The 27,219-nt window shown below is 35.5% G+C and overlaps 4 protein-coding genes and 1 long non-coding RNA gene across 9 annotated transcripts; 3 read left to right on the forward strand and 2 right to left on the reverse strand.

Annotated features, from left to right (window-relative positions):
- Positions 1-313: 313 nt before the first annotated feature.
- LOC135831757 (uncharacterized) lies at positions 314-1,178 on the reverse strand. The gene is made up of 2 exons (XR_010556224.1): positions 540-1,178; positions 314-461 (listed from the first exon to the last, which is right to left on the reverse strand). It is a non-coding gene; the product is annotated as an uncharacterized LOC135831757 (long non-coding RNA).
- A 213-nt stretch (positions 1,179-1,391) lies between these two features.
- On the forward strand, positions 1,392-6,327 carry l(2)gd1 (lethal (2) giant discs 1). Of its 2 annotated transcripts, none has more exons than XM_065344442.1 (16): positions 1,392-1,742; positions 1,868-2,003; positions 2,083-2,192; positions 2,262-2,434; positions 2,505-2,653; positions 2,723-2,964; positions 3,032-3,254; positions 3,329-3,538; positions 3,628-3,759; positions 3,836-4,035; positions 4,105-4,239; positions 4,317-4,492; positions 4,563-4,683; positions 4,861-5,012; positions 5,383-5,494; positions 5,577-6,327. In XM_065344442.1, exons 1-16 carry the CDS (start codon positions 1,671-1,673, stop codon positions 5,694-5,696), a joined length of 2,463 nt encoding a protein of 820 aa, XP_065200514.1. In that variant the 5' UTR covers positions 1,392-1,670; the 3' UTR covers positions 5,697-6,327. The 2 variants fall into 2 exon arrangements, with proteins under 2 accessions (XP_065200514.1, XP_065200523.1); XM_065344451.1 differs by having other exon boundaries at positions 5,404-5,494.
- A 1,969-nt stretch (positions 6,328-8,296) lies between these two features.
- LOC135831762 (glycogen debranching enzyme) lies at positions 8,297-21,195 on the forward strand. 4 transcript variants are annotated; one of them, XM_065344506.1, is made up of 27 exons: positions 8,297-8,447; positions 8,593-8,702; positions 9,390-9,571; positions 9,753-9,963; positions 10,078-10,270; positions 10,342-10,479; positions 10,561-10,779; positions 12,758-13,002; positions 13,079-13,291; positions 13,359-13,541; positions 13,619-13,748; positions 13,830-13,953; positions 14,247-14,512; positions 14,588-14,722; positions 14,793-14,983; positions 15,064-15,264; positions 15,337-15,521; positions 15,607-15,874; positions 15,950-16,119; positions 16,187-16,289; positions 18,837-19,053; positions 19,169-19,316; positions 19,402-19,617; positions 19,802-20,010; positions 20,359-20,544; positions 20,635-20,871; positions 21,042-21,195. In XM_065344506.1, exons 3-27 carry the CDS (start codon positions 9,409-9,411, stop codon positions 21,081-21,083), a joined length of 4,593 nt encoding a protein of 1,530 aa, XP_065200578.1. In that variant the 5' UTR covers positions 8,297-8,447; positions 8,593-8,702; positions 9,390-9,408; the 3' UTR covers positions 21,084-21,195. The 4 variants fall into 4 exon arrangements, with proteins under 4 accessions (XP_065200578.1, XP_065200587.1, XP_065200595.1 ...); XM_065344515.1 differs by lacking the exon at positions 8,297-8,447 and adding an exon at positions 8,485-8,503; XM_065344523.1 differs by lacking the exons at positions 8,297-8,447; positions 8,593-8,702 and adding an exon at positions 8,769-8,899.
- A 1,391-nt stretch (positions 21,196-22,586) lies between these two features.
- Positions 22,587-26,220, forward strand: LOC135831779 (F-box only protein 39). Its single transcript, XM_065344535.1, has 6 exons — positions 22,587-23,152; positions 23,242-23,494; positions 23,586-23,800; positions 25,282-25,545; positions 25,636-25,800; positions 25,883-26,220. The coding sequence occupies exons 1-6, from the start codon at positions 22,727-22,729 to the stop codon at positions 26,156-26,158; spliced, it is 1,599 nt and encodes a 532-aa protein (XP_065200607.1). The 5' UTR covers positions 22,587-22,726; the 3' UTR covers positions 26,159-26,220.
- LOC135831788 (uncharacterized) lies at positions 24,951-27,023 on the reverse strand. The gene is made up of 6 exons (XM_065344549.1): positions 26,871-27,023; positions 26,765-26,801; positions 26,613-26,696; positions 26,377-26,535; positions 26,163-26,306; positions 24,951-25,105 (listed from the first exon to the last, which is right to left on the reverse strand). Exons 1-5 carry the CDS (start codon positions 26,876-26,878, stop codon positions 26,223-26,225), a joined length of 372 nt encoding a protein of 123 aa, XP_065200621.1. The 5' UTR covers positions 26,879-27,023; the 3' UTR covers positions 24,951-25,105; positions 26,163-26,222.
- Positions 27,024-27,219: the final 196 nt, after the last annotated feature.

The raw sequence follows: 27,219 nt of genomic DNA on the forward strand, positions 1-27,219 counted from the left end.
TTTTGAGCAGCTTTGAAGTTTTTTTGAAGCAAAAATAAGATTATGAATCATGAATTCATGATTTGTAGGATTTTTGAAAAAGTAGGTTAAAAATTTCAGCAAAAAATTGAAAATTTTGTGAGCATTTTTGAGAAATTTTAAGCCCAAAATGGATCATGTTTTTTTTTTTTATTTTTAATATTTTTATTTTTAATGAAGTTTTTGTTAGTTTTTGAGCCTAAAATGGGTTACCTATATTTTTTGAAAAAGTTGAAATTTAATTAAACCAAATTCCAAAACTCAATTTTTTCAAAACCAAAAACAAAAATAAAAATTGAAAACGAAATCATTTTATTACCTTATTAATAATACATAATTATTTTATAAATCATCATAGTCTTCACTGTCTTCAGTGCTTTGTTGAGTTTGTTCTACTCCCCATGATTTTCTTTCCTTGGCATCCCATATAAGATCTTCACATCCTGCAGTCAAATAAGATCAACTTGGTCAAATCTTGACATGTGTGATAGGTTTTAAAATAACTATAGGTAGGTACCTACTGGCAACATCTGTAAAACTAAAACCGTTTTCTTCCATCTTCTGGATCAATTTTTGTAGCAATGGTTCTCGTTTGCATTTTGATTTAAGATAGTTTTTGGCCACATTACAATCACTATCTAGCTCCACAACTGGTAATCCACAGTTTGAACACATGATTTGTTTCGTTGTTCTAGAGAAATAGAATCCCGCTTCTGCCATCTCTTCTACAGTTCTAAATGATTTGGTGCACCATTCAATAGGAAATGTTTTCAAACGACTCCATTCATTCGGATACATCATTCTATATTCCATTGTTTTGTTTTAAATAGAATGCATTTCATCGAAAAAATTATTCTTTCACAATCACAATTTCACATTATTATTTTCATAATGAAGCAAGAAGCCAAAGTAACACTAATTCAGAATATTGAGTTGGTTAAAGGACAATACCCATTCCTTCAACTAGAAATACTAGGATTTTGGTGAATCGTCTGGAAATCTGGAATCTAGCAGTACAACAATATGAAGATATTGTTCAAATTATCTTTCATTACTAAACTATGGCATATCAGCAAACTACAGCAGACAATAAAAACGGAGAAAAAAACTTACAGGAACTTTGATAGCAGTTGTTGTTTTTTTTCGTGTTTGTGTGTTAGTGTGTGTAAAGTCATAAAGTCATTCCACTATTTCATCATTTCATGAAGAGACGAAAGGGTTAACAATGATAACGATTATTTAATGCACCCCATCCACCTGCGAGCTGACAAAATTCACTAATTTCACCTTTTCTGTGTGCTGTGGTCTTCCAGTTTTTTGTTGTTTTCCATGACGAAAAAATTAAAAACACAGAGTGATAACGGTCAGCTTATAAGTTCGAAGTTGTAATAAAAGTGTAAAACAAATAAATTCGTGATTTCATTCTGCGTAATTTGATTCATCATTTGATTAATAGTTTGTCGTCCTTCAACGAGCGATGTTCGGTTATTGAAACTGTTATCGTAGATAAAAATAATTATCTTGCTTCGGTCTCGGTATCTCTTGAAGAGTTGACTGCTGACTCATTTCGTGCCAAAAAGTTTCCGTCGTTTTAATGTTGATAAACACCTGACATTGGAGTATTTTTTGTCCAGTAACTGCCGAAAACCGAAATGTTTGGACGCAAAACTAGCAGTGCTCCTTCGAAGCCGTCAGCCGACAGACCGAGGAAAAATTTATCCCAGGTAAATCATTTTTTGAGATTGTTAGATGTGTGATCAGTTTTCACTAGCAGGATCTGTAATAATTATACCATAACATGAATTGACTAAATACCGGTCATTGTGATACGAATTTTTCTTCTTTTCAGTATGGATTGTTGGATATCGATAACATGTCAAATATAGACGATTTTGGGCACATGGATGACGACGATGATGACGATGATTTGGAAGCGGAACTTTTAGCTTTAACGAAGAAAAACGCACCTAAACCAAAAGTTAAAGGTAATTTTGAAGTTGTTTAGAACTTACATTAGGTATTATTATTATTTACTGATGTGTATAAATTTGTTCGAATATTCAGCCAAACCGGTAGTTGATCCTGCCGAATTGGATAGAATGGTACAGGAAAGCTTACGCGATATACCCTCTGACGATGATGTGTCTTCGGGCGAAGATGATCCCAGCCTATTGGTACGATTCGAAATAAGTATAATCGAAAATTAAACTACGAACTCGTTTCAAGTTCATTTGTATTTATAGGCTGAGTTACACGAACTACAATCTGATGGAGAAAATGAAGAGTCATCGCATCCAGCTCCAGTTCAACCAGTAGTGACATCATCTACGAAAGATATATTAGAAGAACGACTGAAATTATATCAAGCTGCCGAACAAAACGCTAAAAATGCCGGCGATTCTACGAAAGCTAGAAGGTTAAACATTGTGATGGTTTATATGTTACTGCAGAAGTGTTACTTAAAACCAATCATGCATTTTTTCCAGAATGACGCGAGGTATTACTACTTTGAAAGATTTATTAAGGAGAGCGAACTCCGGAGCTACTATTAACGTAGATGATATTCCACCAGTCGTTTCGACCGGATCTTCTAAACCTCCTCCAACGCCAGCTGAAACGCCTGAAAAACCACCCGGTTAGTTTGATCTTAAATAAAATCAACTTTCACGATGAATATTTTCCACGTGTGTTTGTATTTTAACAGAACATAGTGTACCGACTCCTCCGAGCGTTTCTTCGGTTCCTCCGCCGATACCGCCTCGTTCTTATCCGTCATCGCCAGTTGAAGATTCCAATACCCGTCAAGTTGAAACTCGATCAAGCGGAAGTGCCAATAATGTAATTGATATATTGAAAGAACGTGAAATGCAATATAAGAAAGGCGCTGTTTTCGCCAAGAAAAATGGAGATCTTCAGACTGCATTAGCTTATATGAAAATCGTCAAGGTACAGGGTTTCGTTAACGGTATTTTTCATTTTTAGAAATAATTTTAATCGAAGAAATTAATTTCAGGGCTTGGAACCACTTATCAAAGAAGTCGAAGCAGGAGCTATGGTTAATTTAGATTCATTACCTCCTGCTTTACCGGATTCGTTGCCAAGTCCGGCTACAAAATCGGTCAGCCCTCCGCCCTCACTGAAACGTCAAGAAAGTGAAAAACAAACGTCAACTTCGCCGAGTGTGATATCCGAAGAACATCAAAAGAGCATCGATACGCCTCAACCGACAGTTTCAAGTGAGATGATTTTACATCTGCGTCGGTTATTCGATAAATTAGAATGAAACTGAGTATGAAATTTTTTTCATCAGGTCCAAACGTTATACCACAACCAAAAACTGTTTTGGAGGCTTTAGAACAACGCATGAAATTATTTAAAGATAGAGAAGAAACAGCAAAAAAAGAAAACGATAGTGGCAAAGCTCGTAGAAACGCGCGTATCGTTAAACAATACGAAGACGCTATTAAACTTCACAAAGCTGGAAAACCGATTCCTGCGGACGAATTACCAACACCTCCTGGTATTTTTCGAGCATACTTATCTATTTCTTTCACTTCGTATCCAGCCCGAGTTCGCTATTACGTTTCAAAATCACTTATTAATTTTCAGGCTGGCCACCAATTCCGTCAAGTGACAGTAAACCAAGCACTTCTTCGATCGAAACTCCAAAATCTCACGATACGCCTGATAAAGAACCTGAGAAAACACCTGTGAGAGTACCTAGTGCTGTAGCTACCAAAGGTACGTAGTAGAAGTTCTTCAACTTCTTCAGCACTCTTTAGTTCACATGCGAGTAAAACTTTAAATATTATTTCAGGCCATTCCGCTGCTCACGTTTCACGAAATGAAAAACAACTCGAACAGATTCTAGAGAGACAAAAAGCTTTCAAAAACGCTGCATTAAAAGCCAAACAAGACGGCGATATGGTAAAAGCTAAAGAATATCTACGAGTTGTAATGGGCATTCAACCAATGATCGATGCATCCAAGAGCGGAATACCTATTGATTTAAATTCGGTAAATGGTTCGATTTGCTTTAGTTACGTTTCATAAACTGACACGATTGTAACAAAATACCATTTCCAGCTTCCTGTCCTGCCTAGTGAGAATATTTCTGTGGATGAACCTAGTGGAGATGTTATACAGTTGAGTAACTGTATCCCAGGAAGTGATCTAGACGTTTACCATAAACTAGAAACTGATCTTACGCATCAAATAGAGGTACTTAGCTTTTTCTCGATCGAACGAAAATACGATTGTTTCATTTTTTTCTCACGACCATTTCATCTTTTGTTTAGCTATGTTCTACTACTAAAGAACATTTCAAAGCCATAGGTGATATTGTGAATGCCAACAGATTCGATCAATTAGGTTTGCAATGTAAAAAAGATTTGAAGTTTGTGCGACTGGCGAATAGCAGCAATTTAAGAGTACCTAAATTTCATTACGAGTCGAAATCCTTTTCGATTGTTCAGTAAGTTGGAATTTGATACGATTTTCATCTTAAATCAACCATCGCTTCTTTCATTATTATTTTTTTCTAGATGTAATACTGATTTGACTGATAACGATGTTGAAGTATCTGTTGTTCAAGGAGTGAATTATAATGTTCCAAATCCGAAAGAAATCGATACCTATGTCAAATTGCAGTTCCCTTATCCAACGGTGAGTATTTTAGTCAACTGATCAAATTCAAGAGTTATTCCATTCCATAACCAAATAATAGAAATATACATTTCTCTGGCGAAATAATTTCATAACAGATCATTTGGAATCTTTTCTACGATTGGAAATTTATTTTACAATTTTTAATGGAATTATTGTATTATTTTTGCTTTGTAGGAAACTCCTCAGCAATACAAAAGCGCAGTCGTATACAATACAAATAATCCTGCGTACAATTTTATCACAACTTTTGCTATTGACAGAAATTCCAGGCCATGTCAGCGAATTTTCAAACGTCAAGTATTAAAATGTGAAATTTGGTCCAAAGGGTAAGGATTAAATCTTAATATTGTTCAAGAAACCATTAATAGCTCTAACGATAGCCATCCGCTTTTCTTATCAAAACGATTTTATTAGTCTACAGTCTAAAGTAGAGAAAGTTCTCTAGAAACTGAGACCAGTGGGCAGTTTTGTTGTGGAAAAAAAGAGTTGACATTTCGTAGTGGTTGGAAAACGGGTATTTTAAATTTTCTAGGAGATTCTTCGACCTTCGTATCTCTAGTTCCTCATTCGAATTTCTGGATTTCGAAAATAATTTTATTTGCTTCGCTTCACTAAAGTACCATTCACGTACAACGTAGATTATTGCTTTGTTAAGTAGTGTTTAGCTTGTAACTTTGTTGCAATGATTTGCGACAGTTCTTATTGTTGTTGCTTCAGCGGATTCTTCAGAAGCGATTCTCTACTTGGTACCGCTAGTGTGAAATTGGCTCCGCTGGAAACTCAATGTACGCTTCATGACGCTTACGATGTAAGTCTTCTCTACTGACATTCAAAATAATTTTCGAGTTTTGGTAGTTACGTATTTCAACATTTTTGAATTTATCTTTCAGTTAATGGATGGTCGTAGAACGGTTGGTGGTAAAGTTGAGCTGAAAATTAGAATACGAGATCCTATTGCTCGAAAACAAGTTGAACACGTTGAAGAAAAATGGCTGATAATTGATTCGTGATGAGTGTAGATGAATTTTTTCCTCGTCATACAAAACTGTTCGTTGAGCTCAGATTTTAATTTTTATTCGCTAATTTTTTTTTCAAACTATGTTTTATATCTATATTCGAATGAATTGCATTCTTATTGTTTTATTCTAAGGGGAAAAAATTTCCACCAGGGAATTTTCCGTAAATCGTAATGGGAAATATACTGTTTCTTATATAAATCAGTTACTTACTTACTTTTTAAATGTGTTTTTCATTTTTACGAATACTTACGTAGTTATTGATAATTTAGCTGTATCAATTTTGAAATTATATTTCAAATGTAAACATCATTCTGGTATTCGCGTTTTGAATTTTATACTACATATATTATGGGGATGTTCAAATTTTATACTGGTGAATTTTCTTGTTCGCAAATCGTATTGTTAAGTTATTTTTTCTATCAACTTAAGTATTTGTTTATCTAGGCCTGTTTTATATTTTGAGGCACAACTTCATAAAAACAAAATGTGATCAGTTCTGTTACCTGTACCCTTTACCTACCCATGCTTTTTTTACGTACTATGACAATTGCTTTTGTATCTGTATTGTACAGGTTTTCAGTATCTTTTCAGCTGGTGAAATAAATCTGTTTACCTATTTTTATGCTACGTGTAGTTAATGGTTCTCTTTATCGTTATCATTCTCTCAACTTCAGATAACAAATTAATTATGAGTTCTGCTGCAAAATTGGAATTTTTTAAATTCGTTAAAGTTGTTTTTTTTTAATTTCCAAGTATTTGTTTATTTTTTTCATACGTTGATGGGTAATTGAATAAAGCATCGATTTGGCCCGAAGGCCAAAATTTCCAAAAAAGCTCACTTTTTCAAAAAAAAATTTGAAAAAGTATAAGTTTTTGGCCAATAATGCCCAAGAAAGTGTCAGTCTTGTATTGCAGGTTATTTTGAAAAAAGTTCAAAAAAATCCTACTTTTTTCTCTAAATTGTCCAAAATTGCGAAAAAGTAAATTTTTTTCAATAATTACCATAAACTCCTGCTTCTTCCTAAAAATGTAAAAATCTTACTATTTGCTAAAAATTGACCAAAAACTCTCGCCCTCTAGCAAAAAATTGCAAAAAATTTCCTTCCTTTTTCTAAAAAATTCTCATAAGTTTGTCTTTTTTTCAAAAAATTACCAAAAAACCCTTGATTTTTGCCAAAATTGTCAGTCTTGCTCTTTGTCGAAAATTCTTGCTGCTTTTTCGAAAATTGCAAAAAATTTTGCTTTCAAGCAGAGTGATAAAAAATTAAAATTGTCGTCTTTTTACAAAAAATCTGTGAAGTTCACTCTTTTGTCTTTTCCAAGAATTGTTTAAAAGTTTTTTTTTTGACAGAAACTGAGAAAATATATTTTTTTTTGGTCTCTCATTGTTCAACTAAAAGTTCTGCTTATTGCTAAAGTTGCCAAAGTCTTGCTTTTTTTCAAAAAAATTGACAAAATTTCCGCTTTTTAAAAAGTTTACTATTTTGCACCTCCATGAAAAATTGATTGATTCTTCGATGAACATTCCAAAATACTGCACTATTTAGTCAAAATTATGTATTCGAAAAAAAATAATAAAATTCTCGATTTGTCGATTAAAATTCCAAAAAAAAAAATTTTTTGCCAACAATTGCCCTAAGGTCTTGTTTCTTCTTGCTGAAATATTGTCAAAGTCATTCTTTTTGCAAAAAAATTTCACTTTTTTCTAAAAATTCCAAAAAGTTTCCCTCTTTTTGAAAAATTGTCCAGAATTCTACGTAGCTGTTTTGTCGGAAATTGCCCAAAAGCCTTTTTCCTTTTGACAAAACTTGTCAACTTCAATTTTGGCAAAAATTCTCGCTTTTTCAAAAATTACAAAAATTGTTGCTTTTCAGCAAAATTGCTACTATTCCTGTACTTACTCTTGTGTTTTTTTTTTACAAATTTCTCCTAAATCACCCAAATATTGTCTTGGTATTCTCGGTTTTTTGCATTTTACATTTTTTCCCCCTGGAGACTTTCCTTTACTACCACTTTGTTTACCACGCTTGTTTCTTGCAAAAAAATGGTTTTTCCCCCCTGAAATTGCAAAAATTCTCACTTCGTTGCCAAAAATTGTCAAGAAGTTGAAAAGTAGATCCAACTTTTTGAAATTAAAAATCAAACAGTTTTTTTGGTCACTCTTCTCCATAGTCTGTATTAAAATAGGTTTTTTTTTGTTTTTTATCTAGTAGTGTGTCTCTTTTTTGCTTTCCTTTTCAATTTTTTTAGTTTAGGTTGCTTACTAAAGAAAGTTCATTTTTTAAAGAAAATTGAGTGTGAGCCCATTCATTCATTTATACATTACTACATTAGTTGAAAGGTGCCAATATTATACTTATTGGATTTTTTCTTTCAAGTTTCAATGTAAGTATCAAGTGTGTAATTATTAATTTATTATTTTTCGTTAAATTATGCCAAATACGATTATTCATTTATTTAGTATTTATTTGGAACTTTGGAAGTTGAAGATCTCAATTTTTAAAATTTAAAATTCGGTTTTAAATGCACCCCATCCACCTATGAACTGACAGAATAGACTTTGGAACACAAAATTATGGACGAAAATTCGACAGTAATCTAGGTGGTCTCAAAAATAAACATGAATTTGAAACAGTGATAAAAATAAACCAATGATAATAACTTGAAAAATTTTTTTAAATAATTAAAATTACGCGCTTCGCAAAAATGATGTCCCTGTTTGACATTGTACTCGAGTACCAAGTAATTATCAGCCATCTAACTTGATCTAACCAAATATAATCTGCGATTTAACCAACGTCCGTCGCCTACGTATTTTTTTGCAATAATGTTTCATAATTATTTTTCCTCTTCAAAAATCATACTAATTGGTAACTTCATCTTTCAGCAATAACTCCTCACATATTTTGCCTCACCCATCGACGTCGCCTGTCTGTATTACGATATTGAGCCAACACAAGATTTGAATAAACAAACCAAATCCGCGGTGTTCAACAGGTACGAGATTCTTAAAATTGGTCGATTCTAATCATGTATTTATTTACTTGCAAGGATTTTCAGTCTACCGTTCAGAAAATGCTACTAGATCACTCGTAAAAAGATATCTTCCAACTGGAAAATTCCTCTCTCACGTACGCTCATGTGTTTTCACCTGTTATAAATTGAAAACAGTGTACTTAATACCTATACGACAGGTACGAATAATATGTTGCATCACACGCAAGAGCATCAACGCTAATAATACCGGCTCCAGATTATTGTACAGCGCTAATTTATTAAAAGGTCGAAGTTCGACGCAGATAAGGGAACGTGATAAGCGCACGTGATTACTTTTCATTCTATGATTTCGAACAATAATCGATCTATTTTTATTCACGTCGGTCGTAACTCGAAAAAGGTACCAGATTTGGACAAATTTCAGCCTGCTTCTTTTTTATTCAACGTTCAGTTATGATAATCGTAGGTCTCTTTCTCGTTATCATTCTCGTGTACATGATGTTTTTCGAAACTAACGTGTTCCGTGGCGTTTGCCTTGCGTTCGTTCAATTATTTCATAGATTACGTAAAAAATTTCGTTATAGAAATATACCAGATGAATCGTCAGATTTATCGTATGTACTTGAAATGTAAGAAATACCTGAATTTCATCGCGTTTACTATCTAATAAGAATATTCGGATTTCAGATCAACTTATAAAAGTTTCATGTCCGTGAATACTCTACCAAAGGACGACGAATTCGATAATTTCGCTGGTACGATGACCGAATCAATTCAATCTAATTGTTGCATCAATCATCAAGAGTGTCGTGTTTTAACTTTGGAAAATGATCAGCATCAAGAAGCCACTATCTATAGGCTGGAGAAAGGTTAGTAATGGGTAATTTAAAATTCGCACCGATGTACCGTGGTTTGATAAAAACGTTTGCGATACTCGGTGTAAAAATAGTTACAGTAAATTTGATTACCAGATTAAGTAATGATAATCCGAATTAATTCTTCGCACTAAATTTATCAGTCGGTAACTAAATGGATTATTTTTATCTGCAGAATGGTGTTTAGAATTTCGTCTTGGTCCGTCATTATTTGGTCATCAGGTTAGCATATTTACCAACGTGCCAACAAATGGACAGCCTTTTGACAGAAAATCGTATAGGAAATTGGAATGGAGTAATCCTGCAGCTAGCGATGACTCTTTGGCAGCTAAAGTTTTTATGGATCGGGCCGGATCTTATCATTATTATTTTCAATTCGATGATAGGTGTGGATTTAATTACACATTTACTCTGCTTTATTTAATAAACGTGATTATCGTAGATGTAACGCTGATAGAAAAAATTGAGTAAATTTAATAAATTTTAACGCTAATTTTCAGCCCAAAAAGGCGAGGTTCTGGATATTTCATCGTAGATCCAGTTTTGCCATATGGAGACGAAACTCTTTCGTTAGATTGCATCCAATGCGTAACTTACCTTGCGAAAAATCTTGGTCCATTTAGCGCCTGGGAGAAAAAATTACTCGTTGCCAAAGAAACCGGTTACAATATGATTCACTTTACTCCTATACAAGTAAATAAAATGATTACTGAGCTGAATACATAATCGTAAACGTTGTACTAAAAAATATTAAAATTGTACAGGAACTAGGAGGATCGCAATCAGCGTACAGTTTACAAGATCAATTGAAAATTAATTCGAAATTTTGCGATCAGAAATATCCTACGTTGGGTATAAATGATATAACTGCCTTAACCGAAAAGCTCAGGAAAGAATGGAAAGTAAGTCGAGAGTCGAGATGCGAAAAATTGAATGTCGTATTTTCACCAGTGTGTTTAATCGTGTTTATTTTTACGTGCTAGATGTTGAGCATTTGTGATATTGTCCTGAACCATACAGCCAACGAAAGTTTGTGGTTGAAAGAGCATCCAGAAGCTACTTATAATATGATCAACTGTCCTTACTTAAAGCCTGCTTATCTGTTGGACATGACGTTGTTTAATTTTAGCATGGAAGTATCCAAAGGATTATGGGAATTGAACGGAATACCGGAAATTGTATGTAATGAGGAACATCTCAACGTAAGTGAAAATCAAATCGACTTAATTTTCAATACTTCAAAAATGTTTATCTGTTGAATGATCATCTCGTTGATCGATGCATTGTCTTATTACGCGATAAACGTATGTTTAAATTATTAATTAGGTTCGTAGATTTTTCTTTTCGTTCGAAAGTCTTTTTCACTCGTATTGAAATGATTGAGATGAACGACTATTAAATTTCAAATACAGGACCAAATTACACCCGAATTTAGATTTCAATATGATTCAAGGTTATTGACGCTAAAAATTACATGAAAACTACAGTTCCGCCACCGCCTGATTAATTAAGCGTTGAAATTCATTTACTGCGTGAAGAATGCGAAGGGGAAATTTTGCTCGCCAAAGTTCAAGGCTATTTATGGTATTTAAAGGCAGTAAGACTCTAGACAAATGAACGAACAACGAAAATTAAACTGGACTGATCTGGCTGGATGATTAAATGTATCTTTAGGTACTTATATGCCTACTTTTTTTTTATTGAAAAAAAAAAATTGGTAATTAGTCCTGAAACTACGAGTAAGTAACTTCTCTGATCGAAATTCCTCCATTTTCGGTCATTCTAGAGCATCCAGCCTGATTCTCGGTTTCTCCAGAAAATTTAGGCTGCTAAAAGTCGAGTTGTCATGTGATTCATTCTAGACTTGCTGGTCTTTTAAGGTTGTTGACCTGTCTGTCCAGTCTCCCATAGTCGTCTGTCTGCCTGTCTGGCCACTCAAGGTCATTGACCCATCCGTCTGGCTTATCGAGATCGTATATGTCTGCTGATCTGGCCTTTCAAGGTCGTTGACCCGTCTGTCTAATTTCTCAAGGTCATCTGTCTGCTTGTCTAGTCACTTGAGGTCGTTGAATTGCCCGTCTGGCTTCTTAAGGTCATCTGTCTGCCTATCTGGTCTCTTGAAGACATCGACCTGTCCGTATGTTGTCTAATGAACTATCTGGTCTCTAGAGGTCATTCACCTGCCTGTCTGGCTGGCTTTCCAAGGTCGTCTGTCAGCTTGTCTGGACTCTTAGGTCGTTTACCAGTCCGTCTGGCTTCTTTTAAGGTCGTTTGTTTACATATCTAACCTCTTGAAGTCATTGACCTGGCCGTCTGGTTTCTCAAGGTCGTATGTCTTCTTGTCTAGCCTTTTAAGGTCATTGACCTGTTTGTCCTTCCTTCCAAGGTCGTCTGACTGTCTGTTCGTCCGTCCATCCAACCACTCAAGGTCATCGACTTGGCCGTCCGACCACTCAAGGCCATCTGTCGGTCTGCTTGGACTCTTGGAGGTCATTGATCTGTCTATCTGTCTGTCTTCTCAAGGTCATCTGTCCGTCTGTCCCGCCTCTTATGGTGACTAACCCGTCAGTCTAACTTCTCAAGGTCGTCTCTCTGCATGTCCAGCCTTTCAATGTCATTGATCTGCCTTTCTGGCTTCTCAAGGCCGTCTGTGTTTCTGCCTGGCCTCATGTCTTCCCGTCTGACCTTTTAAGGTCATTGACCTATCAGTATGGATTCCCTAGCGATTTTTTATAAATTTTCGGTTGAAAACGAGTATTTTTGTTTTGCTTTTTTTATGGCAAAAAGTGATTAAATTTGACAGAAAGTGGAACTTTGAAAATTTTAGCTAGAAGCAAAGCTTAATGGCAATTGACAAAAAAAAGACCTCGTTGCAATTTGGTCTAAAAAAAAGATAATTTAGGGCAATACTCAAATCTTGTCATACTTTTGAAAACTTGGACAAAATTCTCATAAATTTTCATTACTACGTTAGGACAAATTCTATTTGAAAATTTCCAAATTTTGTCCAATTTTCAAGAACTTATAAAAAATTGCGATTTTACGAGGAATATATTAAAAATGATTCCACACTTATTATTTGATTCTATTTTTTTGTTAGTAATTTGATATTTAGTTTACCAGAAAATACGACGATTCTTTTTTTTTTAAATTGAAATAAAAATTCAAATTTTGTTTCAGGCCATCAGATACGCCCTGTTAGAGAATGTTCTACCGAAAGTAAAAATCGAAGAATTGTACATCGTCGACGTTGATTCTATAGTCGCGGAATTTTTACAAAAATGCCGAAGTTTACCGCCACCTTCATCCAACCCGAATACTACTGGTGTATTACCCAATTTGAATATAGTCCAAGATGAAGAATTTCGCCGAAAGCGTTCAACCGTTGATATGAATTTAGCTTTACAACTTTACAACACGTTTCGGTACGCTTGTTTCATTCACATTGCTCTGTTGAACGCCCATTTCAGCTGCAATAATTTTCTTCTCTTTTTTTTTTAGAAATGACTGTTTCGATGAACAAACTCGTTTGCAAAAATGTGCCTCAGAATTCAAGTCGCATTTGGAAGCTTTAAATACTGATTTAAAAAATACCCTCAAGAATCATATCACTGCCGGAATCGATAATTGCATAGCTGGTCTGCGGTATTTCAGGGTACAGCCAGATGGACCCGGAATTCGTGAGATAACCGCTGAGTCGCCTTTATTCTCGAGGTATTACTGATTTCTGAAGGTAACCAATCATTTGAAAAATCGATTGATTGTGATTAATTTGATTCAGGTATTTCACCGATTATAACAATGAACCTTTGGAAGATCACATGTATACGGCAAAAGGAGCTTTTATAATGGCGCATAATGGTTGGCTCATTAATGCGGATCCTTTGAAAAATTTCGCCGATCGTGAATCGCAAGTGTACCTGTGTCGAGAATTAATCGCCTGGGGTGACAGTGTGAAATTGAGGTGCATACTTTTAATCCTTTGAAATGAATTTTGAACAAAATGAAGGACGTGGTTTTAAATTATGACTTTTTTTCTAGGTATGGTAACGCTCCAGAAGACTGTCCGTATTTATGGGATCGTATGCGTCAATACGTCGAACAAACAGTACGTGCTTTTGATGGAGTTCGTCTGGATAATTGTCATTCTACTCCAATTCACGTTGCTGAGGTACCTATCAACTTGATCACGTCAGATTTGAAAACATTATATTGATTAGTTTGAGTTACTGACTTTTTTTTTCATTTTCAGTATTTGCTGGATGCTGCTCGAAAAGTTAGACCCAATTTGTATGTAGTTGCTGAACTTTTCACCAACTCTGATTTCACTGATAATCTCTTCGTTAATAGATTAGGAATCACGTCTTTAATTAGAGGTAATATAATTTTAAAGCACATTCGCATAATATTCTAAACAAGGAACTTTTTGAACTGGCGCTCTCCTATTTGAACTAAACCATTATTGACACCGGTTCTGTAAAAAAATTCGTATAAATTTTCAAAAATTCGCCAAAAATCATAAAACAAACTTCAGTGTCTAAATTTTTTATTACCTGGGAGTTCAGGACATGCTCTTTCAATCAGGCTTGGTTTCGTTCTAATCAGGGATGAAAAGTTCAAGAAATTCCCTTGCAATAGGAACCTTCTGACTCATTGGTTAATTTTACAGAAAGTATGTCCGCTTGGGATTCGCACGAGCTGGGTCGTCTGGTGCACAGATACGGTGGAGAACCAGTTGGAGCTTTCATGAAGCCATTTTCCAGACCATTAACGCCCTCAGTAGCGCACGCGTTGTTTTTAGATTTAACTCACGATAATCCTAGTCCTATTGAAAAAAGATCTGTGTTTGATTTACTGCCCAGTTCTGCGTTAGTATCGATGGCTTGTTGCGCTAGCGGTAGTAATATGGGATACGATCAATTAGTACCACATCATGTAAGTTCAGATGGATTTCAAAATTACACGATGAGTTGATTATCTTCTAAATAATTGTGATTTTTATTTCGTTAGATTCACGTAGTTGAAGAAACAAGAACGTATATGGAATGGGGCAACGATCAGGTTGTCGAAGATACTGGAATTGTCAGTGGTAAAAAAGCTCTCAACGATTTACATTACTATCTTGGCAAAAATGGCTTCAAACAAGTAAGAATATTGATCATAATTTTTGCTCATCAGATCCGTGAAAATAATAAGTGATTTTTTTCATTTTTAGGTTTTTGTGGATCAGATCAATTCCGATATTGTTTGCGTTACCAGACATAATCGTGTTTCTCACGAGACTGTAATCTTGATCGCATATACCGCTTTCTGGTATCCAAACCCTTCAGCTAGCGGAGAAGGATTCGGTGTAACTGTAACAGGACGTGTGGAAAATGTGCTTTTAGAAGCCTACCTAGAAAATCGGTAAATATTTACAAATTGATTTCGTATTTAATTGTTTTAAATGAGAATTATTTTATTGTCTCGTTGATTGAAATTAATAGAACTGGAGACAGATACGCCAAGCATAATAACTTTACCAAAAATAAATACATCATTAATGGTCTGAACGATTATAAATTGAATATCAAGAAGAACTTCCCGGCTAAGGATGTTTCCATGGTCCAGTTAGTCGATCTCTCTGATAATTCTATCAGAGTCAATTTGACCCAAAATTTTAAACCTGGTTCTGTTGTGTCCATCAAGTGAGTAGAACTCGACAAATATCCTTTCTTTTCGAGTCTTCGTTCCATTACTGATTCTATTCTTTCTTGCAGATTCACTCAAAATGCCAAAATTCAAGAACAATTTGCAAAATTGAACCAATTACCTAACTTGGATGAAATTAAAAAGCCTCTAACTTTATCAGATTTGAATAAAATATTATACTGTTGCGACTCCGAAGATGGAGGAGTTTACAATGTGCCTAATTTTTCACCTTTTGTATACTGTGGATTACAAGGTTACTGCCGCTGATTTTCATCTTATTCAATTTTATGGAAAGTTGATGAATTTCGTGTATCTAAAAATTGGGATTTATTTTGCAGGACTGCTCTCGGCAATGGATACCATCGCCTTTAACAACGACCTAGGGCATCCAATCTGTCAGAATTTAAGAGAAGGCGATTGGATGATTGATTACACCATCAACAGATTGAAAACCAAGCCAGGAACTAAAAAATTTGCTGAAAAGTTGGAAGAAATTTATCAGCCTTTGAGAGCAATACCGCGTTACCTGGTTCCTTGTTATTTTTATCGATTGACTAATTACATTTATAAAGAGGTCGTTGAACTGGCCTGGTCTTTGATGGCTGAGTAAGTTATAATAATATTCCTTGTACTTGAATTTGTACTTTTTTACCCTGTCTAATTTCTTAATTCATGCTACAGCCCTGTTCAAAGAGGATCGGAATTTTATAAATTGTTAGCCTTGGGCTCGCTTCAATTTGGAGGATACGTCGAATCTAGTCCTTTACCTCCGCTTTCGAGTAACCTGAACCCACCCCAGCCGGAGTTGGCAGGTGATAAAAAAACTCCATTGTGTGTTTCTCTATCTGCAGGTAATGAAAGTTGTGTTTTCTGTTGTATTGCTTGAAGAATCTGCTTTTGACAGTTGTGTTTTGTTAGGATTGCCTCATTTTGCCACCGGTTACATGAGAAATTGGGGTAGAGATACGTTTATCTCGTTACGAGGATTATTTTTGCTGACTGGTCGTTACGACGAAGCGAGGTAAGAGATTGAATAATGGAGATAGATTTCGCTAGCCTTGTCAGCATCAAGAGGGGAGAGGGGACCTCTTTGAAGGCATAGAGCATCGATAGAGCTATTTAAAGCACCAAGTTCCGACATTAGAGCACTTCACTTTTCCCCTCACTAAAGAATAACCTGCTTAGCCTCTCAAGGTCCTCCTGTCTGCTTGTTTAGCCACTCAAAGTTACGTTGCCCGTCAGTTTTCTCAAGGTCATCAACGTGTCTATGCTCTCTGGAGGTCATTTGGCTACATGTTTGGCCTCTCAAGGTCACTAACCTACATGTCTAGTCCATCTAGGTCATTGACCCGTCTGTCTGCCTGTCTGGTCTCTCAAGGTTATTGACCCGTTCATCTGGCTTTCCAAGGTCGTCTGTCTGTCGGGCCATTGTGAGTCATTGACCATGTGTCCAGACTCTTAAGATCACTGACCTACCTGTCTAGCTTCCAAAGGTCGTCTGTCTGCCAGCCTAGCCTCTCAAGGTTATTGAGCCGCATATCTGGCCTACCAAGGTTGTATGTACATATGTCTGACTGACTAGTGGAGGTCATTGACCCGTGTGTATGGACTATCAGGGTCACTGACCTTCCTGTCTAGCTTCCAAGGTCGTATACTGACTCACTGGCCAACGTGTCTGAAACCTCATGAGGTCACTGACCCTATTCTGGCTTCTCAATGTCGTATGTCTGGTTTCTAAAGGTCGTTGACCCATCTATATAGATTATCAAGGTCTTCTGTATGGCTGATGGAGGTCATTGACCTGTATGTCTTCTCTCAAGATCCCTGGCCTACCTGTCTAGCTCCCTAATACCGTATGTTTGCCTGTCTGGCCTCCAAAGGTCATTGACCTGTTTACCAGGTTACCATGGTCCTCAGTCTGTCTAATCAGTTATATAATTTGTCAGAGGTGGTTGGTGCCGATAAATTATAAATAGACACCCTCCACCTTATATATATGTCTCATGTAAAAGTTTGTAATTAGGGTTTCAGATGTAATTTAGTATGTATAGATATGGCCCCTATAAACAACAAAAATACTTAACGTAAATATTTAATAAATAACTGTAAATTTTGTACTTTTTATGCATTTTTACCTTTTTATTATTTTTCAATAACTTTCTTTTTATAAATCCCCAAAATTCCAATACCCAAATACAAAAAGTATCCAAACATCCAGAAGTCGAGATTCAAGACAGTCCTGGAACAAGAAATGTAATATTGTATAGAATAGCCTAACTCTAGTATAGAAAATTTAACAATCTTTCATGTGGGTGGTCGGTGAGAAGCAAGCAGCAAGTGCGCTGACCGCCCCACAAATATCCCAATGTACTCACGGCCTTATAACTAGGGGCCCCAACTTGTTGGGATCACCCCTAGGTGAAATCACTCCCCCTTCAAACTTCCCCCAGAGACGGGTCGGGGGCCCGGTCTGCTGTCAGACAGGTACGCGTGAATAACGACTCCTGGAGCTTGGCAGAGATCGAGCCTTAGGCAACCGCCTAGGGGTCTGGGTCAGGGTGGACGATCCGTCTCACTCTCCCTCCCATTCCCCTTCCCGTCCCTTATCTTAATCTTGGGGTGAAGGTATAACTATATTCTAGGATAATTAATAGTAGTTAATATTAGTAACCTTAAGATTAAGATTGTTTTTCTTTTTAATTAAAAATAAACCCTCGGCGCCTAGTGCGACCGAGGTGTTTAACAAAAAAAAAAAAAAAAAAAAAAAAAAATCAGTGGAGATCATTGACCCGTGTGTTTGGACTGTGTAGTTCACTGACCTTCCTGTCCAGCTTCCCAAGTTCATATCTCAGCTTATCTGGTCTTTAAAGGTCATTGACCCTTATGTGGGGTCTCAGCATTTCGGGCCTCTCGAGGTCATTGACCTATCCGTTTAGTTTACAAGGTTATCTACATTCCTGTTTGGGTTCTCAAGGCGGTCTGTCTGGCGTATTGATGTCATCAACCTGTCTGTCGGTCTTCTCAAGGTCATCTGGCTTTCCAAGGTTGTCTGTTTGTCAAACCACTGGAGGTCATTGATCCGTGTGTCTAGACTCTCAAGGTCATTGGCTCGGCTATTTGGCTTATCAAGGTCGTCTGTTTGACCAGTGGAGGTCATTAATCCGTGTGTCCGGACTCTGAATGTCACTGACCTACCTGGCTAGCTTCTCAAGTTCGTCTCTCAGCCTGTCTAACCTCACGAGGTCATTGACCCATGTGTTAAGTCTTTCTAGGTTGTCTACGTTCCTGTCTGGGTTCTCAAGGTCGTCTGATCTATTGAGGTCATTGACCCGTCTGTCAGTCTTCCAGACTTGTCTGTCTGGTGTTTCAAGGTCATCGACCTGTCTCGTCTCAAGGTCGTATGAGAGGTGCTCTAACGTCCGGACCAGATGCTCTGACTTGCTCCAACAATGCTCTATCTCTTCAAGGGGTTACCTCTCCCTTCGGAAACTGGTAGAGCCGACGAAATCTACCAGAAAAATGAGTGGTAGAATTAAATTCCAAAATAATTATCATCTTGGTTGTGTAGATACATAATTCTCGGGTATGCTGGGTGCTTGAGACATGGCTTGATACCGAATTTATTAGACGGAGGCAATAATGCCAGGTTTAATTGTCGCGATGCTATTTGGTGGTGGTTGTATACCATTAAATGTTACGTTTCCACGGTTCCTGGAGGAGAAAAAATTCTCACAGATAAGGTGAATCGGTTATACCCCACGGATGATTCACCGCTCGTCTCGCAGGTAAAATGTGATCGCTTTTAGGAAAATTGCAGGGTGCTTTTCATCGTCACATTGATATTTCATAAAGTGTATACCGTCGCCGTGAAGTTTATTAATCGTATGGTCCATTTTGCAGGATCAAACATTAAGTGATGTGATACAAGAGGCAATGAATAAACATTTCCAAGGACTTTGTTTCCGCGAAAGAAACGCCGGACCTGCTATTGATGCTCATATGAAGAGTACCGGTTTCGATAATCAAATTGGAGTTCATCCAGTAACTGGTAACTTGTACCTGGATATAAATTTTTGATTTTTTTTTCCTATCGAAATGACGATTCTCATTTTTTTTTTTTTTTTTAAATCAAGGATTTGTATTTGGTGGCAACGAATGGAACTGTGGAACATGGATGGATAAAATGGGATCAAGTGATAAAGCTGGAAACAGAGGCCAACCTGCTACGCCTCGTGATGGCTCAGCTATCGAAATCGTCGCATTGTCCAAAGCTTCTGTGCATTGGCTCGCTGAAATGAACAAAAAAGGATTTTACCCTTACGATGGAGTTACACGTAAAGGAAACAATGGTAAATAATTGGGACAATTTTACTGGCTCGTTTTCCATTTTGGTTTCACTCTTTTTCTCACTATATTTTCTGTTTTCACGCTACTGTTGGGAATAGACTGGTAGATTATAGAGATTTAAAAATTATCAGTCAACGACAACTCGAGATGTTCTTTACTGAATAAATATCTGGTGTTTTTTCCTAGGTTCAGAGGTTCGTTGGACTTACGTTGAATGGGATGAAAAACTTCAGGCTAATTTTGAAAAATATTTCTGGGTTCCGACCACTCCAAATCCTAACGAAGCTAGACCAGATTTAGTGCATCGTAAAGGAATATATAAAGATTGCGTTGGAGCTTCGCAGCCGTGGACTGATTATCAATTAAGATGTAATTATTGCGTCGCCATGGTCGTGGTGAGTATTTCATCTTGAAAGGCTCGTACTTATTCAATTTAAAAAAAAAAAATTGTAACTTAAAAGTGAAATAAAAATAACCAAACAAAACATGAAAAAAAGCTTCAATGTAGAAAAAAAATAACCAAAAAATACACGGTTCATTTTTGGCAAACATTTCTGGTAAAAACTTTAATTTTTGGCAAAAAAAAAGCAAAAAAAAGATTTTGGCAATATTAAAGTTCTTTTAAAAATTATTGGCAAAAAAGCGATACTTTTTGAAATTTTTGAATGAGAGTGAAAATTATTAGCATTTTTGCTGGAATGCAACTGCAGTTTTTTGTTTTTAATCGAAGAAATTTTATCTAGGCGCCCGAATTATTCACGCCTAAAAACGCTTGGATAGCTTTGGAAACCATGAAAACCGTACTCTTGGGACCGTTAGGAATGAAAACATTGGATCCTGCTGATTGGGCTTATAATGGTTATTACGATAACAGCAACGATTCAGCTGATCACAATGTAGCTCATGGATTCAATTATCATCAAGGTCCTGTAAGTATAGCTAATCTGATCATCCCCTTACCTAGCATATTTCGTATCGTGTGTTATTTTTATTGGTGAATATGAATTTTGTTTTTTCAGGAATGGTTATGGCCGGTTGGTTTCTACTTAAGAGCTCGAGTTCATTTCGCTTCGGTTTTAGGAAATAATAATTTAATAAAAGAAGTGCTATCCGAATGTAAATCGTATTTGGCAAATCATTACATACATTTGAAAAAATCCGATTGGAAAGGATTACCGGAATTAACGAACAAAGATGCTGTATTTTGTCCATTCTCGTGTGCTACTCAAGCTTGGAGCATGGCTACAATTTTAGAGGTAATTTTCATCGTTATTATGATGAAGAGACAGATAAGGATGAAGGTGAAGATGGTGAAAAAACTTTCAGATTCTTGATTAATTTTTTTTTCATCTTCATCTGCATCTGCCTCAATTACTGTATAAAGCTTTAAATGGAAACTGATGTGATTTTTTTTCTCTCTCAACAGGCTGTCGATGATATTACGAAAATGGAATCAAAATTGTCTTAATATTTTTGAATATTTGCATCCAATCTACTTATTTTATTTTTAAAACTGTTACCATTTAATAGTGTAATTTTATTTATTTATATTTTTTAAATACATACAAATGTGTTTAGAATTTTTTTTTGTATAATGTACTTATATTTTCAAGATGAAAAAAATGTACTCTGCCAAACATCAATCTGACATTTTTATTGCTAAAAAATTGTAATTTTTGGCAACTCGCGTAAAAATAAAACGAATACGTAAATTCGCGAAATTCTTCGATCATGATCTGTTTCAAGTTGGAAATTCGTCGAAAAATCCATTCGTCATATGGGAAAAAACCAGCATAGTGAAATATCTACAATCGCATTTCGTGTGACTAGGCCAAGATAAAATCCACCAGATGAAGTCTTGAGATTAATTTAAATGAAGCAATACGTTCAAGTTCACTGTTTCATGATCATTACGAATACGAATAATAAGGTATGTAAATAAGGAACCGAAGAGAATCACGTTCAACACGTGATCCTTGAACTGATTTTCCAATTTTTGTACTTATTCTAAGGAAGATTTGCACTCGATGTGTTTTATGTTGGTTGCTTCTTCGAAATTTATACTCATATATCAGATCTGGCTAGATGATCTTAATAATGTTGTATTTATTATCAAAACATTGGCAATAAGTACGCGACATTTGGGTCAAAAATAATTACCAGGGTTTTGGGTGCCAAAAAACCGGAACTAAGTATAGGTTGATAACCTTTTGAATGCAAATTTTTTTTACAGAAGTCGATTATTCGATGAAGTCCTTTAGGTTGATAATATTATTCAACATCATCAGCAATTATATAAAGTGTAGAAAAAATAAGAAAATTCGTTAGGCTTTTTGTTATCATAGAACGCAATAAAAAAATGGAATATGAATTTTTTACAGATGGAGGGGGTGCAAAATGGTGGTTGGAAGGGGGGACTCATGTACGGAATTATGGATTGAATTTGCAACAGTAAGAAAAGTGCCAAAATTTGACACTCAAGGGGCTTTGCTCTCTCAAGGTTATTTGTCTACCTGTCTTGCCTCTAACCTTCTGTCTTGTTGTCTGTCTGTCTATCTGTCTGCATAGCTTAGCCTTAGCCAACCCCTAGCCTAGCTTTAGCCGTACCCTTTTCTTTCGTTCCTTTTTGACCTTGGGGTTTTGAAAAAACCTCGAATGGAAATTAATTTTGAAAAAGAAAACAATGGATTTTACTCAAGTAGGTACCTATCACTGTTTACAAATATATTTGACTTTTCTTCTGACAGAACTCTGCTTTCAAATTTTAACCAAAAAAAAAAGTCTCGAAAAAATTTCCATAAACTCATCTTTACCCATGTCCTATTTCGTACTCACCAAACGTCGATCAAAGTGTAATTTTTTCAATTTAAGGTTACTCTTTGTCGTATTTACGCATCGGGACGTTCGCTTCGAGTTATTTTGGTCTTAAATGTTTCGCTTTTTGAAATTCTGGCGTTGACCCAAACACTTTGGCTAAACCGTGATTGCAAACTTGGTACATTTACGTAGAGCTTTTTCTTCCTGTTATATAATTAATTCAAACGTATAATTTTTTTCGAGCTAAGTTCGTACAATTTTTCTTAGTAAAAAAAAAAATCAAATGTACGCGAAATGGATAGAATAAGTTCCAAGTTCAAAAACAGCTATAAGGACGAGTACGATGCACTGCTGGAAGCTCTTTTCGGAGAGGCCGCATCGCAAATGGTCCAAGAAAACTCCAGATTCGCGCCGAGACGAGAGATTTTATACGACGACGATGGTAAGAGTTTTTTCGACGTACAGCGTGATGTGGAATTGCAGCCAGAAGTCAGTGTCAGTGAACCGGAGGAAGATTTTGAAGAATCGGGATGGTCCGAGTTGCCGGATCTATTGCTGGAAAATATATTCTCCCAGTTGACGATGCAAGACAGATATTACGCTTCGTTGGTGTGTAAATCGTGGCATCGAGTTTTTCATTTGCCCAATGTTTGGAGGATTTTTGAATTCGATGATAAAACGCTCACCAGAAGGTTGTTTAATTATTACTCGGGATGGCAGGTAATTATTCGAGTAAATAGGTATAGTACCTATCTAGTACTCGGAGGTACTTAACGGTGATGTTTTTTTGTGTTTATAAAAATGTGTAGTATATGCTGGATCATTTGAAGACGCAGCAGTGCTTGACGACCATTGGCAGACATTTGAAAACGTTGATTTTCAAACCTATCAATAATTTTTATAATTTGTACGAGTTTATGAATATGATCTCTTTCTACTCCGAACAGAAGAATAATCCGAATTGTACAGTTAAAGGAATCGCATCTCAGATTACTTGTCTTCAGTACACGTTTCCTTGTAATATGGCTACGAGAAATGAAACTAAACTCTACGGCACCGGAGGTAAGATTTTGAGAAATAACCATCGATAAAGATCCTAAAATCCATGTTCTGGTAGGCACTAATCATTTTTGGATTGGTGATCTGTACATAGGAAAATTACTGGATGCATTGAAGAAGCTCATGAACAATTTACCAGCTTTACGAGACCTTCAGCTGACTGATTTGATGTTAGATTCCCACGAAGCTCTACAATTACTCGATCAGATTTGTTTTTCTCTTAGTTTAACGATGAATAAATTAGTACTGATAAATATAAGCAAAACTCAGTGTCCTTTACTTCACGCTGGAGTATTTCTCAACCTGCACGTAAGTTTATCACTTTGATGAAAATTTGTTCATTTATTTCATTCGACTCGATTCATGATCTTCCTTCCGGTTAGATACCTATGTAGGTATTCGAAAAAAAATAATTGTGGTAAAAAATGACCAAAACAACAGAATTTAATTATTTCAAATTGAAATGGTTTTTTTCAATTTTTTAAATGTTAGGCATTTTTGGCTATGAAATTACAATTTTTGCAACTTCTGGCCAAAAAAGACTGATTTTTGACAAAAAAAAATTTTGGCAATCATGAAAAAAAAATCACGACGACATTTTAGGTGATTCTTTGAAGAAAAAATGACACCTACCCATTTTTTTGCAATTTCTGTCAAAGAAAGAAAAACGTAGACAATTTTTGAAAAAATTTGTGGATTTTTGGAATTTTCTCCAAAAAATTGGCCGTTTTGTTAAAAAGCAAACACTTTTGTAATTTTTGGAAAAACGAGGATTTTTTTTAAATTTTTGGTAAAATGCCAGATTTTTATGATTTTAGCAAATGAAAAAGCTTTTTGACAACTTCCGGCAAAACAGCCAGAATTCTATTCGACTATTTTTTTCAAGAGACTTAGGAATTTTTGGGGAAAAAAGTGAACTTTTTTTCCAACAATTTTGGTGGAAGCTATTTTTTATCAATTTTTTGCAAAAAGCCAGACATTAACAATTTTGGCAAAAATTAGTATTTTTAGAGTTCCTTTCAAGAAAATAACACCTCAGATGGCAACCTCCTCCAAAAAAGCAAAACTTTTTGACCTTTTTTTTTTTTTTTTTTTTTTTAAGAGACTTTTTGGAATTTTTGGTAAAAGAATGAAATTTTTCAGAAGTTTTGCTAGAAATAGCTTTTTTTTGTCAATTTTTGGCAGAGAGCAAAATTTTGACGTATCAATAATCAGACTTTATGGCAATTATTGGAAAAAAGTATAAATCTGTTCAAAAAACGAGGCTTGGATAATTCTTGAAAACATGTGAGGCTTTTTGAAATACATTCCCCAAAAAATTAACCTGTTAGCTAAAAATTAGAAAATTATGTAAATTTTTGAAAAAGCGAGAGTTACAAATTTAGTCATTTGGTTTCTTGAAAAGTAACCGAGCACGAGCCCGGAATTCAATTTCTTTACAGAAATTAAACTTCTGGGATAAAAAAATAAAATATTTATTACAGTAAAAAAAATATTTACACACAAAGAACAGCATAATTTCACTCTTGTTCCTTTGCTTTACCTTTTGGAGCGACGAACTTTGGAATTTGAGCATTCGGGAAACATTTGAGAACTTTTTGAATCACCCCGTACCTGAAAATACGATAACATTATCATCATCATCATCATCATCATCATCATCATCATCATCATCATCACCAGTAGTATAGTTCTTATTTATAATCAACGCCTTCTGGACAGGGCCGATTAATTATGGAAATTAATTTTTCACGAAAAATGTTCTATTCGTTGTCTTAAATGCCAATTAGGAGTTGGTAATCAGTCCTCAAAGTTTAGGCGATGACGTTTTATGTTTGTTAGCCGAGACTAAACTGCGTCACTTGCATATAGTTCAAAATTCTTATACACCAACCGATGTGAAACCTATTTCTGCTAAAGCTTGGAAACTGTGCCGGAAACAAAGTCCAAACTTACGCGTACATTTACGAGTCGAATCGAACAAAGATCGCAGCATTTTGTGGCAAGAATGTGCTCCTGTGTATACAATCACTTATACGTCGCCCAAGATTCAAGTAAGACTGAAACACTGGGCCGGATACGGTCAACATAGCAATTTTTCTGTACTTTGTGATAACAATACATTGATTTTGTTAAAAAAATAGGTTCAAGCAGACGTTATAGCTCAGATTGTAGATTATTACGCGGATACTCTGCGAGTATTCGGGCACAAGTTATTACCACGGTTTCATCAGCCCAAATCATTCAACGAAAGAATCGACGCACATTTAATATTCTTGAGTAAAAGTTGCCCCAACTTGCACACTTTGGTGAGTACTTTTCCCCTACCCACATTTTTTTTCAAACGAGAGTATTTTTGCATGCCCTATATATTACTCATTTAATTTACAGGTGGTCAGAGAAAGAATATCAACGGCAACGATTTTAATACTAATAACTCGACACGTGAGATGTCTAAAATATTTTTATGTTCGTCGTAACGCAGTGATAATACGCAATGACTGGCCTAAAAATCCAGCCTGGAGTGAGAAAGATTACCAATGGATTAAATCGACTAGTCAATCGTACGAAAAAACAGAAGAAGAAGTGTCCAAAATCCTCGGATATAAATGGAAAATGTTAACGGATAAAGAATTCAAATCAATTAACGTAGAGTTACACAATTAGTTACCATTTTGTTAGTTTTAGTATTGTTTCTATACGAATAAACCTTTTCGGTATCAGTTTTATGTCACGACTTCATAATATTGTCTATTTTCTCTAGCCACGCTACGATTTCCGATTCGTCTAATTTTTCTTCGAGGTCTTTAACGATCTGAAAGATACATTTGAAAATTAATAAACTTCGATCATACTGATGTGCGTTTGATTGAATCTCTATTTACCAGAGAGAACTGTAAAACGCTTTCCGGAGGGTTATTGCAAATCATTAATTTTTCTAGTTTCGTCAACGGTGGCTTGAAATCTTTCAAGAGGTTCATCATGTCGTTGATTTTCGATTCGTCTTGTTCGTTACATGGTAATTCTTGTAGGTAGTGAGAAGTCTGTAGATAAATAAAAGTAGATTCAATCTTTAGTGAATTTATTGGCGAATAAAAACAGAGCGTTGTTCGTTACTTACTTCGTATAAAATTGTAGCTAACTGGGTGGCTTCTTGAGTAGTGGGTACGTTGGCGGATTTTACATCGTTTATCAGAGAAAGTACCTGAATGAAAGGAGAATGTTACAAGTTCGAAATGAAAAATGTTCGCACAAAAAACCTTTTTAACTTACTTCGTAATTGGAAAGGATAGCAGCTTGAGGATTTTTTCTGCAAGAGATAACACGTAATTAAGGAGACATACAAAAACTAAATCAGAGTAAAAATGAAGATACTCACACTTCCATTTTGTCGCCGATTAGTCTATCTTGATTCGAATACTAAAATATCTTAATTGCAGCTTAATTAATAATAATTATTTCATTACAATTCACATTCGGCATTCGTACAAAATTTATCAATTTTATCAGTTCGCTGAAGCGGTAAAAAAAAACAAACACATTCCCCTCCTTACTTCACCCATCAACTTTCTCAGTAATTACGGTTATATAATTACGGTAATCGTCACGAGTGATCGAAAAGACGTTTCGGTTTCAGTTTTTCAGTTTTTAGTATGCTTTTCAACGGAACAAAAAAAAATATTGTTACGGTTGGTTTCTGGAACGGTTCCTTCTTCCTAGGAACCGTT

The sequence above is a fragment of the Planococcus citri genome, chromosome 1 (genome assembly GCF_950023065.1).
Source record: "Planococcus citri chromosome 1, ihPlaCitr1.1, whole genome shotgun sequence".
Taxonomy (NCBI): Eukaryota; Metazoa; Arthropoda; class Insecta; order Hemiptera; family Pseudococcidae; genus Planococcus; species Planococcus citri.